Source organism: Pseudophryne corroboree, chromosome 3 (genome assembly GCF_028390025.1).
Source record: "Pseudophryne corroboree isolate aPseCor3 chromosome 3, aPseCor3.hap2, whole genome shotgun sequence".
Lineage (NCBI taxonomy): Eukaryota > Metazoa > Chordata > Amphibia > Anura > Myobatrachidae > Pseudophryne > Pseudophryne corroboree.
This window is the reverse complement of record NC_086446.1, coordinates 494,475,337-494,492,801: the sequence shown is the minus strand read 5'-3', so window position 1 is coordinate 494,492,801 and position 17,465 is coordinate 494,475,337. Positions and strand designations below refer to the sequence as shown.

The 17,465-nt window shown below is 46.6% G+C and overlaps 1 protein-coding gene across 7 annotated transcripts in view; it reads right to left on the bottom strand.

Moving 5' to 3' along the window:
- DNAH9 (dynein axonemal heavy chain 9) overlaps positions 1–17,465 on the bottom strand; it is a 1,014,643-nt gene that overhangs the window by 202,296 nt on the left and 794,882 nt on the right. For all 7 annotated transcript variants that reach the window (XM_063960955.1, XM_063960958.1, XM_063960957.1 and 4 more), the window contains one exon: positions 15,083–15,287. In XM_063960955.1, coding sequence (XP_063817025.1) covers positions 15,083–15,287 — 205 coding nt within the window. The remainder of the gene's footprint in view (positions 1–15,082; positions 15,288–17,465) is intronic.

Genomic DNA, 17,465 nt, shown 5'->3' with positions numbered 1-17,465 from the left:
TTTATGATAGAATCATTGTATCTACTTCATTGACTACATATTATTGGGATGTGCACTAGATATTTGTAGTCATTTATTAAAGATTCGTTGATGTGGTAACCATGGCAGCGTCTATTGGGACTTGGACAAAACATACTTCCGGGAGAGATTACCCGTGCGGCCGGGACTTGGATATAACATACTTCCGGGAGAGATAATCTGTGCGGCCGGTAACCATGACGACATGACGGAGGACGCCGCAGCCGGAAGTGACGTCCCGTCGGCGTCAGGTTACTTTAGGAACAGCACCATGATCTCCGGAGGCGGGAGCAAAGGAGGGGAGCCTCCGGTTGCCAAGGGAACCGGCAGCGTACGTGCATGACAACAGGTGAAACCTGTTAAAGGATTGTTCGTGATTGGCCATAGAAACATTTAAGAACCGGATGTTGTATGTGCAGCTATCATTCAGCCTTGAAAAAGACTCCAGGAATAGGAGTTGAAACGCGTCGGCGTACTCCATTTGCGGTCAGCCCCTTTGTTGGTCTACATTCCTAAGGACCAGAGGATTTTTCCAGCTCCTACCCGGGTGGACTTTGGAGATTAAAGAACTTGTTTGAGGACTTTTTTGAGTTCTCAAACTCTCTGGTAATTAGTTTGAACACCACCTTGTGGCTGTCACATTTGGATATTCTTACTCTGCACATTTTTAATGCGATTGTCCATACTTCTTGTTTGTGTTTACATGTTATTAAAATTACTGTACTGCACATGTGGTTTCCCTCTCCCCTCTATTTTTCATGCTACCATATTAAGAGGAGGAAGCGAGAGGAACAAGAATAGGACTTTCACTGCGACTTTAAGGGTTGTATATTTGTCTTTTATGTATACATTATGCATGTAAGTACTTTGAACTTTTATATGTAGGCGCCCGTGGGCATCCGCAGCCAAAATTTTCCTTTTTTTGCTGAGTCCTCAATTCTGCCCTATCCATATGGAAAATCAGATAAGGGCTTTTACATGACAAAGCCGCCAATTCTGATACACGCCTGGCCGAAGCCAAGGCCAACAACATGACCACTTTCCACGTGAGATATTTCAAATCCACGGTTTTCAGTGGTTCAAACCAATGTGACTTTAGGAAATCCAACACCACGTTGAGATCCCAAGGTGCCACTGGAGGCACAAAAGGGGGCTGAATATGCAGCACTCCCTTAACAAAAGTCTGAACTTCAGGTAGTGAAGCCAGTTCTCTCTGGAAGAAAATCGATAGAGCCGAAATCTGGACCTTAATGGAACCATATTTAAGGCCCATAGTCACCCCTGACTGTAGGAAGTGCAGTAAACGGCCCAGCTGAAATTCTTCCGTTGGGGCCTTCCTGGCCTCACACCACGCAACATATTTTCGCCATATGCGGTGATTATGGTTTGCGGTTACTTCTTTCCTAGCTTTAATCAGCGTAGGAATGACTTCCTCCGGAATGCCCTTTTCCTTCAGGATCCGGTGTTCAACCGCCATGCCGTCAAACGCAGCCGCGGTAAGTCTTGGAACAGACAGGGCCCCTGCTGCAGCAGGTCTTGTCTGAGCGGTAGAGGCCATGGGTCCTCTGACATAATTTCTTGAAGTTCCGGGTACCACGCTCTTCTTGGCCAATCCGGAACAATGAGTATAGTTCTTACTCCTCTTCTCCTTATTATCCTCAGTACCTTTGGTATGAGAGGAACAGGAGGGTACACATAAACCGATCGGTACACCCACAGTGTTACTAGAGCGTCCACAGCTATCGCCTGCGGGTCTCTCGACCTGGCGCAATATTTTTCTAGCTTTTTGTTTAGGCGGGACGCCATCATGTCCACCTGTGGCTTTTTCCACCGGTTTACAATCATTTGAAAGACTTCTGGATGAAGTCCCCACTCTCCCGGGTGGAGGTCGTGCCTGCTGAGAAAGTCTGCTTCCCAGTTGTCCACTCCCGGAATGAACACTGCTGACAGGGCTAACACGTGATTTTCCACCCATCGGAGAATCCTTGTGGCTTCTGCCATCGCCGTCCTGCTTCTCGTGCCGCCCTGTCGATTTACATGGGCGACCGCCGTGATGTTGTCTGACTGGATCAGTACCGGCTGGTTTTGAAGCAGGGGTTTTGCCTGACTTAGGGCATTGTAAATGGCCCTCAGTTCCAGAATATTTATGTGCAGGGAAGTCTCCTGACTTGACCATAGTCCTTGGAAGTTTCTTCCCTGTGTGACTGCTCCCCAGCCTCGAAGGCTGGCATCCGTGGTCACCAGGACCCAGTCCTGTATGCCGAATCTGCGGCCTTCTTGAAGATGAGCACTCTGCAGCCACCACAGCAGAGACACCCTTGTTCCTCGGAGACAGGGTTATCAGACGATGCATCTGAAGATGCGATCCGGACCACTTGTCCAACAGGTCCCACTGAAAGGTTCTTGCATGAAACCTGACGAATGGAATCGCTTCGTACGAAGCTACCATTTTTCCCAGGATCCGCGTGCAGTGATGCACCGACACCTGTTTTGGCTTTAGGAGGCCTCTGACTAGAGATGACAGCTCCTTGGCCTTCTCCTCCGGGAGAAACACTTTTCTCTGTTCTGTGTCCAGAACCATCCCTAGGAACAGCAGACGTGTCGTAGGGACCAGCTGTGACTTTGGAATGTTTAAAATCCAGCCGTGCTGTTGTAGCACTTCCCGAGATAGTGCTACCCCTACCAACAACTGCTCTCTGGACCTCGCCTTTATCAGGCGATCGTCCAAGTACGGGATAATTAAAACTCCCTTCTTTCGAAGGAGTATCATCATTTCGGCCATTACCTTGGTAAAGACCCTCGGAGCCGTGGATAGACTGAACGGCAACGTCTGGAATTGGTAATGACAATCTTGTACCACAAATCTGAGGTACTCCTGGTGAGGATGGTAAATGGGGACATGTAGGTAAGCATCCTTGATGTCCAGTGATACCATGTAATCCCCCTCGTCCAGGCTTGCAATAACCGCCCTGAGCGATTCCATCTTGAACTTGAATTTTTTTATATATGTGTTCAAGGATTTCAAATTTAAAATGGGTCTCACCGAACCGTCCGGTTTCGGTACCACAAACATTGTGGAATAGTAACCCCTTTCTTGTTGAAGTAGGGGCACCTTTACTATCACTTGTTGTGAATACAGCTTGTGAATTGCCTGTAACACTGCCTCCCTGCCTGAGGGAGTGGTTGGCAAGGCAGATTTGAGGAAACGGCGGGGGGGAGACGTCTCGAATTCCAGCTTGTACCCTGAGATACTACTTGAAGGATCCAGTGATCCACCCGTGAGCGAGCCCACTGATTGCTGAAGTTTTTGAGACGGGCCCCCACCGTACCTGGCTCCGCCTGTGAAGCCCCAGCGTCATGCTGTGGACTTAGAGGAAGCGGGGGAGGACTTTTGCTCCTGGTAACAGGCTGTATGCTGCAGCTTCTTTCCCCTACCTCTGCCTCTGGGCAGAAAGGACGCGCCTTTAACCCGCTTGCCCCTATTGGGCCGAAAGGACTGTACCTGATAATACGGTGCTTTCTTTGGTTGTGAGGGAACATGGGGTAAAAATGTAGACTTCCCAGCTGTTACTGTGGAAACGAGGTCCGAGAGACCATCCCCGAACAATTCCTCACCCTTATAAGGCAGAACTTCCATGTGTCGTTTGGAATCTGCATCTCCTGTCCACTGCCGAGTCCATAACCCTCTCCTGGCAGAAATGGACATTGCACTAATTTTGGATGCCGGCCGGCAAATATCCCTCTGTGCATCCCTCATGTATAAAAGTGCGTCTTTTATATGCTCTACGTTTAGCAATATAGTGTCCCTGTCTAGGGTATCTATATTTTCTGACAGGGAATCTGACCACGCAGCAGCAGCACTGCACATCTAGGCTGAAGCTATAGCCGGTCTCAGTATAACACCTGTGTGTGTATATATAGATTTCAGGATAGCCTCCTGCTTTCTATCAGCAGATTCCTTCAGGGCGGCCGTATCCGGAGACGGTAGTGCCACCTTCTTTGACAAGCGTGTGAGCGCTTTATCCACCCTAGGGGATATTTCCCAGCGTGACCTATCCTCTGGCGGGAAAGGGTACGCCATTAGTAACCTCTTAGAAATTACCAGCTTTTTATAAGGGGAAGCCCACGCTTCTTCACACACTTCATTTAACTCTTCAGATGGAGGAAAAGCTACTGGTAGTTTTTTCTCTCCAAACATTATACCCTTTTTTGTGGTACCGGGGGTAACATCAGAAATGTGCAACACATTTTTCATTGCCTCAATCATGTAACGTGTGGCCCTACTGGAAGTTACATTAGTCTCATCGTCGTCGACACTGGAGTCAGTATCCGTGTCGACATCTGTGTCAGCCATCTGAGGTAGCGGGCGTTTTAGAGCCCCTGGCTTTTGAGACGCCTGGGCAGGTACAGGCTGAGAAGCCGGCTGTCCCACATTTGGTATGTCGTCAAACCTTTTATGTAAGGAGTCGACACTATCGCGTAATTCCTTCCACAGAACCATCCACTCAGGTGTCGACCCCGCAGGGGGTGACATCACATTTACAGGCATCTGCTCCGCCTTCACATAAGCCTCCTCATCAAACATGTCGACACAGCCGTACCGACACACCGCAAACACACAGGGAATGCTCTGACAGAGGACAGGACCCCACAAAGCCCTTTGGGGAGACAGAGAGAGAGTATGCCAGCACACACCAAAGCGCTATATAACACAGGGATCCCACTATCAATGAGTGTTTTCCCTTATAGCTGCTTTTTTATATATATCATATATATATATTATCTATACTGCGCCTAAATTTAGTGCCCCCCCTCTCTTTTTTACTCTTCTGTAGCGTTCAGACTGCAGGGGAGAGCCAGGGAGCTTCCTTCCAGCGGAACTGTGAGGGAAAAATGGCGCCAGTGTGCTGAGGGAGAAGCCCCGCCCCCTTTTCGGCGGACTTTCTCCCGCTTTTTCTGGAATACTGGCAGGGGTAATTTTACATCTATATAGCCTCTAGGACTATATATGATGTATATTTGCCAGCCAAGGTGTCATATATTGCCCTCAGGGCGCCCCCCCCCCCCCCAGCGCCCTGCACCCATCAGTGACCGGAGTGTGAGGTGTACATGAGGAGCAATGGCGCACAGCTGCAGTGCTGTGCGCTACCTTGGTGAAGACCGAAGTCTTCTGCCGCCGATTTTCCGGACCTCTTCGTTGCTTTTGGCTCTGTAAGGGGGACGGCGGCGTGGCTCCGGGAACGAACACCAAGGTCGGGTCCTGCGGTCGATCCCTCTGGAGCTAATGGTGTCCAGTAGCCTAAGAAGCCCAAACTACCACCTGTCAGGTAGGTTCGCTTCTTCTCCCCTTAGTCCCTCGCTGCAGTGAGTCTGTTGCCAGCAGATCTCACTGTAAAATAAAAAACCTAAATATACTTTCTTTCTAGGTGCTCAGGAGAGCCCCTAGTGTGCATCCAGCTCAGCCGGGCACAAGAATCTAACTGAAGTCTGGAGGAGGGTCTTAGTGGGAGGAGCCAGTGCACACCAGTAGTCTAAAAGCTTTCTTTATAGTTGTGCCCAGTCTCCTGCGGAGCCGCTAATCCCCATGGTCCTTACGGAGTCCCCAGCATCCACTTAGGACGTTAGAGAAAGACAAGTTATCGAGTTCAACCTTTGTTTTGATCCTATACTGTTATGAATGTAACCAAAGTATACCCGTAGTAAGTAACTCAATATAGTCTTTTTAAATGTTACAGTATATCCCTGGATATCTTTATCAGTTAGAAATGTATCCAACCCATTTTTAAACTCAATAACTGAGTTCTCCGTTACTACTTTCTCTGACAAGGTATTCCAGATCCTTACTGCTCTTATTGTGAAGAACCCCCTCCTTCGTTGGGAATTAAATTTTTTCTCTTCTAACCTCAGAGAGTTTCCAGGTGTCCTTTGTATAGGTCTCCTAATAAACAAATTGCCTGATAGCTCCATGTATATACAGTATATATTGATAATGTTTCCTCTTAGACTGCTTTTTTCAAGTGAGAACATATTTAACCTGGTAAGCCTTTCCTCGTATTCCAGCGTCTCTAACCCCCTTATCAATTTAGTTGCTCGTCTCTGTACCCTTTCAAGCTCTAAGGGGCCCTACACACTCGGCGATGCACCGCCGAGGTGCCCGACGGCCGATACGGCCGATGAGCAACCCGGCGGCGGGGGGGCAGTGACGGGGGGAGTGAAGTTTCTTCACTCCCCCCGTCACCCGGCTGCATTGAAGTGCAGGCAAATATGGACGAGATCGTCCATATTGGCCTGCATGCACAGCCGACGGGAGATCAGCGATGAACGAGCGCGGGGACGCGCATCGTTCATCGCTGGAGTCTCCACACTGAAAGATATGAACGAGTTCATTTATGAACGAGATCGTTCATATCTTTCAGAATATCGGCATGTGTGTAGGGCCTATCAGATATCTTTTTTATATTGTGGTGCCCAAAATTGTACACAATATTCAAGATGTGGCCGTACTAGTGATTTATATAATGGTACGATTACACTTTCATTCCTTGTCTCAATTCCCCATTTTATGCATGCTAGAACCTTATTTGCCTTTGTTGCTGCAATCTGACATTGTAGACTGTTATTAAATTTATTATCAATAAGCACCCCTAGATCTTTTTCTAAAACAGTTTCTTCTAAAATCTCTCCATTTAATTTGTAAGATGCGTGGTTATTTTTAGTTCCGAAGTGCATGACTTTACATTTATCTATATGAAATCTCATTCTCCATTTAGATGCCCAAAGTTCCAGTTTAAATAAGTAATTCTGTATGGACTCTGAATCCTTGTCTGAGTTAAATGCCCTACATAATTTAGTATCATCTGCAAAAATTGATAACGTGTTTTCCAGACCTAATCCTAGGCCATTAATAAATATATTGAAAAGTAGGGGCCTGAGTATTGACCCTTGCGGTATTTCACTGAATACAGTGGCCCAGTTGGAGAACATCCCATTAACCATAGCTCGCTATTCCCTGTTATCCAGCTAATTACTTACCCAAGTACAAATGGTGTTTCCGATGCCGAGTACTTTTAGTTTGAAAATCAGCCTCTTGTGAGGCACTGAATCGAAGGCTTTTGCAAAATCTAAATAGACCACATGTACTGCATTGCCACGGTCAAGATTATCGCTCACTTTTTCGTAGAAGCTAATTAAGTTAGTTTGGCATGATCTGTCCCTCACAAAACCATGCTAGTTCCTAGTAATAACATTAATCGTTATCGGTCTTGCTTTCATCTGTATTTTTCACCAAAAAAGCTTTTATGTCATCAGGTGTGGCTCTTTCTTTCAGTAGCAATAGTGCATCTCTTACCTGTGCACTGTATACAGGCTTCGCAAAACATGTGTGCGTATCCTACCCACAAAAGTATCAGAAAGAAAATAACAACAATGTCTTTTAGTTACAACATAATGGTGAAGCAAGAAAGGCCTAAGAACTTAGGAAACCAATTGCTCATAGACATTCACAAACTACTACTGTAGGTAAAAGATGTACCCTTCCAAAGAACTGTCTAATGAAATGCACAGTAGTTCAACTCATCCCAAACAGACCTAGAAGTATATTTACTAACCCTACTGATATGCCTCTTTTTGCGGAACCAAAGGGGCAATAAAATTAAATGCAAAACAAGCCTGGCTTTGAATTTCATATTATTGAGCTTTTAAATCAGGAAAAAACAATAAAAATTAGGAGTTTTGAAAACCTACCACTTAGTACATATACCCCCTAGTCCTTGAAACTGCAAATAATAAAAATATCAACTTAGAAGCTGTAATATGTTATTGTGGGATGTTTGGTATTTATCTACATGTGATTACGCATAGAAGTTGAAAACAGGAAGATGTCCTAGAGTGCCATGCTAAAGTATTTACCCCCCTTGGCTTTTTACTTATTTTGTTACATTACAACCTGTAATTTAATTTTTTTTTTCCATCTGAATTTTATGTGATGGATCTGCACAAAATAGTCTAAGTTGAAATGAGAAAAATGTATATAAAAAATAATTTTTATACATAAAAATTTTAAAATTGGCATGTGCATATGTATTCACCCCCTTTGCTATGAAGCCCCTCAAAAGTTCTGGTGCATCCAATTACCTTCAGAAGTCACATAATTAGTGAAATTATGTCACCTGTGTGCAATCTAAGTGTCACATGATCTGCCAGTATAAACACATCTTTTCTGAAAGGCCCCAGAGGCTGCAACACCACTAAGCAAGAGGCATCACACCATGAAGACCAAGGAGCTCTCCAAACAAGTCAGGGACAAAGCTGTTGAGAAGTCAGGGTTAGGATATAAAAAAATATCCAAATCTTTGATGATCCCCGGGGCACCATCAAAGCCATCATCTTCAAATTGAAAGAACATGGTACCACAACAAACCTGCCAAGAGAGGGCCAGCCACCAAAACTCACAGACCGGGCAAGGAGGGCATTAATCAGAGAGGCAGTACAGAGACCAAAGGTTACCCCCGAAGGAGCTGCAGAGTTCCACAGCAGAGACTGGTGTATCTGCGCATGTGACCACAATAAGCCGTACACTCCATAGAGCTGGGCTTTATGGAAGAGTGGCCAGAAAAAAGCCATTACTTAGTGTTAAAAATAAGAAGGCACGTTTTGACTTTGCCGAAAGGCATGTGGACGACTCCCCAAATGTATGGAGAAAGGTGCTCTGGACTAAAATTTAACTTTTCGGCCACCAAGGAAAATGCTATGTCTGGCGCAAACCCAACACATTCTATCACCCCAAAAACACCATCCCCACAGTGAAACATGGTGGTGGCAGCATCATGCTGTAAGGATGTTTTTCAGCAGCAGAGACTGGTAAACTGTTTCAAGTCGAGGGAAAGATGGATGGTGCTAAATAAAGGGATATTCTTGCGCAAAACCTGTTTCAGTCTGCCTGTGATTTGAGACTGGGACGGAGGTTCACCTTCCAGCAGGACAATGACCCGAAGCACACTGCTAAAGCAACACTAGAGTGGTTTTAAGGGAAACATTTAAATGTGTTGGAATGGCCTAGTCAAAGCCTAGATCTAAATCAAATTGAGAATCTGTGGTCAGACTTGAAGATTGCTGTTCACAAGCGGAAACCATCCAACATGAAGGAGCTGGAGCAGTTTTGCCTTGAGGAATGGGCAAAAATCCCAGTGGCAAGATGTGGCAAGCTCATAGAGACTTATCCAAAGCGACTTGCAGCTGTAATTGCTGCAAAAGGTGGCTCTACAAAGTACTGACTTTAGGGGGGAGAATAGTTATGCACGCTGAAGTTTTCTGTTATTTTGTCCTATTTGTTTGCTTCACAATAAAAAAAATAAGATTTTACTTACCGATAAATCTATTTCTCGTAGTCCGTAGTGGATGCTGGGACTCCGTCAGGACCATGGGGAATAGCGGCTCCGCAGGAGACAGGGCACAAAATTTAAAAGTTTGACCACTAGGTGGTGTGTACTGACTCCTCCCCCTATGACCCTCCTCCAAGCCTCAGTTAGGATACTGTGCCCGGACGAGCGTACACAATAAGGAAGGATTTTGAATCCCGGGTAAGACTCATACCAGCCACACCAATCACACCGTACAACTTGTGATCTGAACCCAGTTAACAGTATGACAAACGTAGGTGCCTCTGAACAGACGGCTCACAACAATAACAACACGATTTTTTTGTAACAATAACTATGTACAAGTATTGCAGACAATCCGCACTTGGGATGGGCGCCCAGCATCCACTGCGGACTACGAGAAATAGATTTATCGGTAAGTAAAATCTTATTTTCTCTGACGTCCTAGTGGATGCTGGGACTCCGTCAGGACCATGGGGATTATACCAAAGCTCCCAAACGGGCGGGAGAGTGCGGATGACTCTGCAGCACCGAATGAGAGAACTCCAGGTCCTCCTTAGCCAGGGTATCAAATTTGTAGAATTTTACAAACGTGTTCTCCCCTGACCACGTAGCTGCTCGGCAGAGTTGTAATGCCGAGACCCCTCGGGCAGCCGCCCAAGATGAGCCCACCTTCCTTGTGGAATGGGCCTTGACAGATTTAGGCTGTGGCAGGCCTGCCACAGAATGTGCAAGTTGAATTGTGCTACAAATCCAACGAGCAATCGTCTGCTTAGAAGCAGGAGCACCCAGCTTGTTGGGTGCATACAGTATAAACAGCGAGTCAGATTTTCTGACTCCAGCCGTCCTTGAAATATATATTTTAAATGCTCTGACAACGTCCAGCAACTTGGAATCCTCCAAATCGCTAGTAGCCGCAGGCACCACAATAGGCTGGTTCAGGTGAAACGCTGCAACCACCTTAGGCAGAAAGTGAGGACGCGTCCGCAGTTCTGCCCTGTCCGAATGGAAAATCAGATATGGGCTTTTATACGATAAAGCCGCCAATTCTGACACTCTCCTGGCTGAAGCCAGGGCCAGTAGCATGGTTACTTTCCATGTAAGATATTTCAAATCCACCGATTTGAGTGGCTCAAACCAATGGGATTTGAGAAAATCCAAAACTACATTAAGATCCCACGGTGCCACTGGGGGCACAACCGGGGGCTGTATATGTAGTACTCCTTTTGCAAAAGTCTGGACTTCAGGAACTGAAGCCAATTCTTTCTGGAAGAAAATCGACAGGGCCGAAATTTGAACCTTAATGGACCCTAATTTGAGGCCCATAGACAATCCTGTTTGCAGGAAATGTAGGAATCGACCCAGTTGAAATTCCTCCGTCGGGGCCTTCCTGGCCTCACACCACGCAACATATTTTCTCCAAATGCGGTGATAATGTTGTGCAGTCACCTCCTTCCTGGCTTTTACCAGGGTAGGGATGACCTCTTCCGGAATGCCTTTTTCCCTTAGGATTCGGCGTTCAACCGCCATGCCGTCAAACGCAGCCGCGGTAAGTCTTGGAATAGACACGGTCCCTGCTGAAGCAGGTCCCGTCTTAGAGGTAGAGGCCACGGATCTTCCGTGAGCATCTCCTGAAGTTCCGGGTACCAAGTTCTTCTTGGCCAATCCGGAGCCACGAGTATCGTTCTTACTCCCCTTTGCCGTATAATTCTCAGTACTTTTGGTATGAGAGGCAGAGGAGGAAACACATACACTGACTGGTACACCCATGGTGTTACCAGAGCGTCTACAGCTATTGCCTGAGGGTCTCTTGACCTGGCGCAATACCTGTCCAGTTTTTTGTTGAGGCGGGACGCCATCATGTCCACCATTGGTCTTTCCCAATGGACCACAAACATGTGGAAGACTTCTGGATGAAGTCCCCACTCTCCCGGGTGCAGATCGTGTCTGCTGAGGAAGTCTGCTTCCCAGTTGTCCACTCCCGGGATGAACACAGCTGACAGTGCTAACACATGATTTTCTGCCCAGCGGAGAATCCTTGCAGCTTCTGCCATTGCCCCCCTGCTTCTTGTGCCGCCCTGTCTGTTTACGTGGGCGACTGCCGTGATGTTGTCCGACTGAATCAACACCGGCTGACCCTGAAGCAGAGGTTTTGCCAGGCTTAGAGCATTGTAGATTGCTCTTAGCTCCAGTATATTTATGTGAAGAGACGTCTCCAGGCTTGACCACACGCCCTGGAAGTTTCTTCCCTGTGTGACGGCTCCCCAGCCTCTCAGGCTGGCATCCGTGGTCACTAGGACCCAGTTCTGTATGACGAATCTGCGGCCCTCTAACAGATGAGCACTCTGCAACCACCATAGCAGAGACACTCTTGTCCTTGTGGACAATTTTATCCGCTGATGCATCTGCAGATGCGATCCGGACCATTTGTCCAGCAGATCCCACTGAAAAGTTCGTGCATGGAATCTGCCGAATGGAATCGCTTCGTAAGAAGCTACCATTTTTCCCAGGACTCTTGTGCATTGATGCACAGATACTTTTCCTGGTTTTAGGAGGTTCCTGACTAGATCGGATAACTCCCTGGCTTTCTCCTCCGGAAGAAATACCTTTTTCTGAACAGTGTCCAGAATCATCCCTAGGAACAACAGACGTGTCGTCGGGATCAGTTGGGATTTTGGAAAATTCAGAATCCACCCGTGTTGTTGGAGCACTACTTGGGTTAGTGCTACTCCGACCTCCAGCTGTTCTCTGGATCTTGCCCTTATCAGGAGATCGTCCAAGTAAGGGATATCGGTCTTACCGAGCCGTCCGGCTTCGGTACCACAAATAGCGTGGAGTAATACCCCTGTCCCTGTTGTAGGAGGGGTACCTTGACTATCACCTGCTGAGAATACAGCTTGTGAATGGCCTCCAATACCGTCGCCCTGTCGGAGGGAGACGTTGGCAAAGCAGACTTTAGGAAACGGCGAGGAGGGGACTTCTCGAATTCCAACCTGTAACCCTGAGATACTACCTGCAGGATCCAGGGGTCCACCTGCGAGTGAGCCCACTGTGCGCTGAAATGTTTGAGGCGACCCCCCACCGCCCCTGAATCTGCTTGTAAGGTCCCAGCGTCATGCTGACGCCTTTGTAGAAGCCGGGGAGGGCTTCTGCTCCTGGGAAGGAGCTGCTTGTTGCAGTCTCTTACCCTTTCCTTTGCCTCGGGGCAAATAGGAATGTCCTTTTGCTCGTTTGTTCTTATAGGAACGAAAGGACTGCGGCTGAAAAGCCTGCGGCTTTTTCTGCTGGGAGGTGACCTGGGGTAAAAAGGTGGATTTTCCGGCCGTTGCCGTGGCCACCAGATCCGATAGACCGACCCCAAATAATTCCTCCCCCTTATACGGCAATACTTCCATATGTCGTTTGGAATCCGCATCACCTGACCACTGGCGCGTCCATAAACTTCTTCTGGCAGATATGGACATCGCACTTACTCTTGATGCCAGAGTGCAAATATCTCTCTGTGCATCTCGCATATAAAGAAATGCATCCTTTAACTGCTCTATAGTCAGTAAAATACTGTCCCTATCCAGGGTATCAATATTTTCAGACAGTGACTCCGACCAAGCCACGCCAGCACTGCACATCCAGGCTGAGGCGATTGCTGGTCTCAGTATAACACCCGTATGTGTGTATATACTTTTTAATGTATTCTCCAGCCTCCTATCAGCTGGATCCTTGAGGGCGGCCGTATCAGGAGACGGTAACGCCACTTGCTTTGATAAGCGTGTGAGCGCCTTATCCACCCTAGGAGGTGTTTCCCAGCGCGCCCTAACCTCTGGCGGGAAAGGGTATAATGCCAATAACTTCTTTGAAATTAGCAGTTTTCTATCTGGGGTAACCCACGCTTCATCACACACTTCATTCAGTTCCTCTGATTCAGGAAAAACTATCGGTAGTTTTTTCACACCCCACATAATACCCCTTTTTGTGGTACTTGCAGTATCAGAGATATGCAAAGCCTCCTTCATTGCCGTGATCATATAACGTGTGGCCCTACTGGAAAATACATTTGTTTTTTCACCGTCGACACTGGATTCAGTGTCAGTGTCTGGGTCTGTGTCGACCGACTGGGGTAAAGGGCGTTTTACAGCCCCTGACGGTGTCTGAGACGCCTGGACAGGTACTAACTGGTTTGCCGGCTGTCTCATGTCGTCAACCGACTTTTGTAGCGTGCTGACACTATCCCGTAATTCCATAAACAAAGCCATCCATTCTGGTGTCGACTCCCTAGGGGGTGACATCACCATTACAGGCAATTGCTCCGCCTCCACGCCAACATCGTCCTCATACATGTCGACACATACGTACCGACACACAGCAGACACACAGGGAATGCTCTGATAGAAGACAGGACCCCACTAGCCCTTTGGGGAGACAGAGGGAGAGTTTGCCAGCACACACCCAAGCGCTATAAATATATATAGGGACAACCTTAATAAGTGTGTTCCCTTTATAGCAGCTCAAATATTATAAATATCGCCAATAAGTGCCCCCCCTCTCTGTTTTTACCCTGTTTCTGTAGTGCAGTGCAGGGGAGAGTCCTGGGAGCCTTCCTCGCAGCGGAGCTGGGCAGGAAAATAGCGCTGTGTGCTGAGAAGAATAGGCCCCGCCCCCTTTTCGGCGGGCTTCTTCTCCCGGTTTTTTTGGAACCTGGCAGGGGTTAAATACATCCATATAGCCCCAGGGGCTATATGTGATATATTTTAGCCAGAATAGGTATATTACATTGCTGCCCAGGGCGCCCCCCCCCAGCGCCCTGCACCCTCATTGACCGCTGGTGTGAAGTGTGCGGAGAGCAATGGCGCACAGCTGCAGTGCTGTGCGCTACCTCATGAAGACTGAGACGTCTTCTGCCGCCGGTTTCTGGACCTCTTCTCTATTCGGCATCTGCAAGGGGGTCGGCGGCGCGGCTCCGGTGACCCATCCAGGCTGTACCTGTGATCGTCCCTCTGGAGCTAGTGTCCAGTAGCCTAAGAAGCAAATCCATCCTGCACGCAGGTGAGTTCACTTCTTCTCCCCTAAGTCCCTCGTTGCAGTGAGCCTGTTGCCAGCAGGACTCACTGAAAATAAAAAACCTAACAAACTTTTTCTAAGCAGCTCTTTAGGAGAGCCACCTAGATTGCACCCTGCTCGGACGGGCACAAAAACCTAACTGAGGCTTGGAGGAGGGTCATAGGGGGAGGCGTCAGTACACACCACCTAGTGGTCAAACTTTTAAATTTTGTGCCCTGTCTCCTGCGGAGCCGCTATTCCCCATGGTCCTGACGGAGTCCCAGCATCCACTAGGACGTCAGAGAAAAAACATCTTCAAAGTTGTGAATGAAATGATGCAAAACTTCAAACAATCCATTTTAATTTCAGGTTGTGAGGCAACAAAACATGAAAAATGTATAGGGGGTGAATACTTTAGCAAGGCACTGTATATCATCACAGGCCTATTTCGGACAATAAATCTGTTCATATAGCTCTAAGCTCATTCTAGTTGCTAGCCTATCTCTATGCACTGAAAACTCCTCTTCTTCTCAATAAACCACTGTTTGTTCATAGACACAAAATACTGTACAAGTAAGGAGCCAGACATGGATGCCATATTCTGTGAGTGAGGTTATCCAGGCTGTCATTGAACTGACTGCAAGCTTTATTACCTTGAGTTCTTCCAGATCTGGTCGCTCCATGCTCACTACAGCCGCCAACAGCTGGTCCTCCAGCCCGTCACGGGTGACAGTGAAATTAATCAGGGTGCACTGTGCCTGCATCTCAGGCTGATAATGGGGGTTGGCCAGTTTTGTGTGCAGGATAAGACGGAAACTGGGGCTGTACTCACATTCCTTATCCCCAATCTTAATGTACCTGAAACAGATCAGCAAATAAGATAAGCTCAGGAAGGTTTGGTTATACAGTATATAAACAGGTACAGTTATTGTATTTTTAATGGAAATTATAAGATAAAGGGCATAATTCAAGGTTGATTGCAAAACAGCATTTTCCTCTAATGGGCAAAACCATGTGCAGTGCATGTGGGACAGATATAACGTGCAGAGAGAGTTAGATTTGGGTGGGGTGTGTTCAAACTGAAATTTAAATTGCAGTGTAAAAATAAAGCAGCCAGTATTTACCATACAGAGAAACAATATAACCTGGCCAAGTCTAACTCTCTCTGCACATGTTACATCTGCCTCACCCGCACTGCACATGGTTTTGCCCATTAGAGGAAAATTTTGTTTTGCAATCAACTTTGTATTAGGCACAATATGTAGAGCAAAGGACCCTCACAGAGCTTCAAGCTAACTCTCTATGTATTTGTTTTATTTTATTTTCAACAGACACAAGTACAAGACAAATATAGCACAGCTACAATAACTGGAAACTGAACAATGCACAAGGTCCCAGGGGGAGAGGAATGGTAGGACCAGATTGATAACATTCTTGTATACAAGGGGCATGTACAGAAGTATAAATTCTTTTACATAAAATGTATCTGTGTTACTCGGTCATGCATAAGACCTGCCAGTAGCAAAATAAGAAGTGACTGCATAGTAATTTTTTTACAAGTAACACTACACTCATACATGCACTCCAAAATGTGCACCATCACAAACACTGGATTGTTGTAGTTCTTGTTAAATCTCATAGATTGTTCATCCAGATCAGGAAAGTACTAGACGACACAGCTATCTTGGTCACACAACAAAGTTACAATGGGTGAGACAAGAGATTTGTGCAGATATGATGCGTTGATTCATCATTGCTACAGTGGGGAAAAATGCACACTACAACATAGAAAGTACCGGGTACCAATAGCATCATCTGATCAACAGACTGTTCACAAAACTACCAGACAAGGCAGCCAGGAATGTGGTGTTTGGTACACTGAATTGATAAGCATGCCTTGAGCACTATGTGCCTAGACTCACAGCTACTGTAATATAACACAAGTAATAAACAGACAATATGATTCATTTCTCTTTACAAATCAGGGCCAATTGTCTGAACTTGGTCCAGCTGCTTGCTTTTTTGCTTTACTTACAAATATGAAAAAGGCCCTATGTATAACTACAGATTTAGCCAAACTCATTTATAACGTGATGCGTATGCACATGCTCCCCCATCGCGGCATAGTGCAAATGCTGCCGCAGCGGTGTTCGCACCATAGACTTTAATGGTGTGTGCGGCAACGATGAGCGTGGCTACATCTGTATATGGGATCAAATGAATGTTTGTGACCTGAATAAGGTGTTTTGAAATGAGCAGGTCTTCAAAACAACCACATACTAGATGTTATGACTCTTTGGCACCAACCTGGATTTCTGATGACCTTAACAAATTTCTAACTGTTCTATATTTGTGAGGAAATTATTATGTGGAAACTAGGACCTGCCCCTGTTTGTACAAGAACTGATCCACCTACCCATTCTGAAGGGGCCTCAAGTTCAAAGGGCTTGAAATGCTAAATATACGTTATGGTAAGAACCTACCGTTGATAACGGTATTTCTCCTAAGTCCACAGGAGCCACAGGATAACAATGGGATATGATAAAGCGATAGAGGATTTGCACCAATCGGTCAAAGCTTTCTGGCCTCCCAGCAAGCAACGGGCCCGTCCATATATCCCCGCTTCCTGGTCCAGGCAAATCAGTTGTATTACAAAGCTCAAGGCCAGAGCATCATAGATAGCCCTAATCAGGCGATAAGAACACACATGCACACCCTTCCGTACAAAAAGGAAGAGGTTAGTGAGTAAAAGGATCCTCAAATCAGGTGCGTCAGGGTGGGATCCCTGTGGATCCTGTGGACTTAGGAGAAATACCATTATCAATGGTAAGTTCTTACCACAGGATAACAATGGGATTTCCCAAAGCAATTTAGTGGTGGGGACGCTCCTGATTGGACAGGAGAATCCTTCGTCCAATTTCAGCATCATTAGAGGCAAAGGTATCCATGGCATAATGTCTAATGAGTGTGTTAATGGAAGACCATGTGGCTGCCTTACATATCTGTTCTGCTGAAGCACCACGTTGTGCTGCCAAT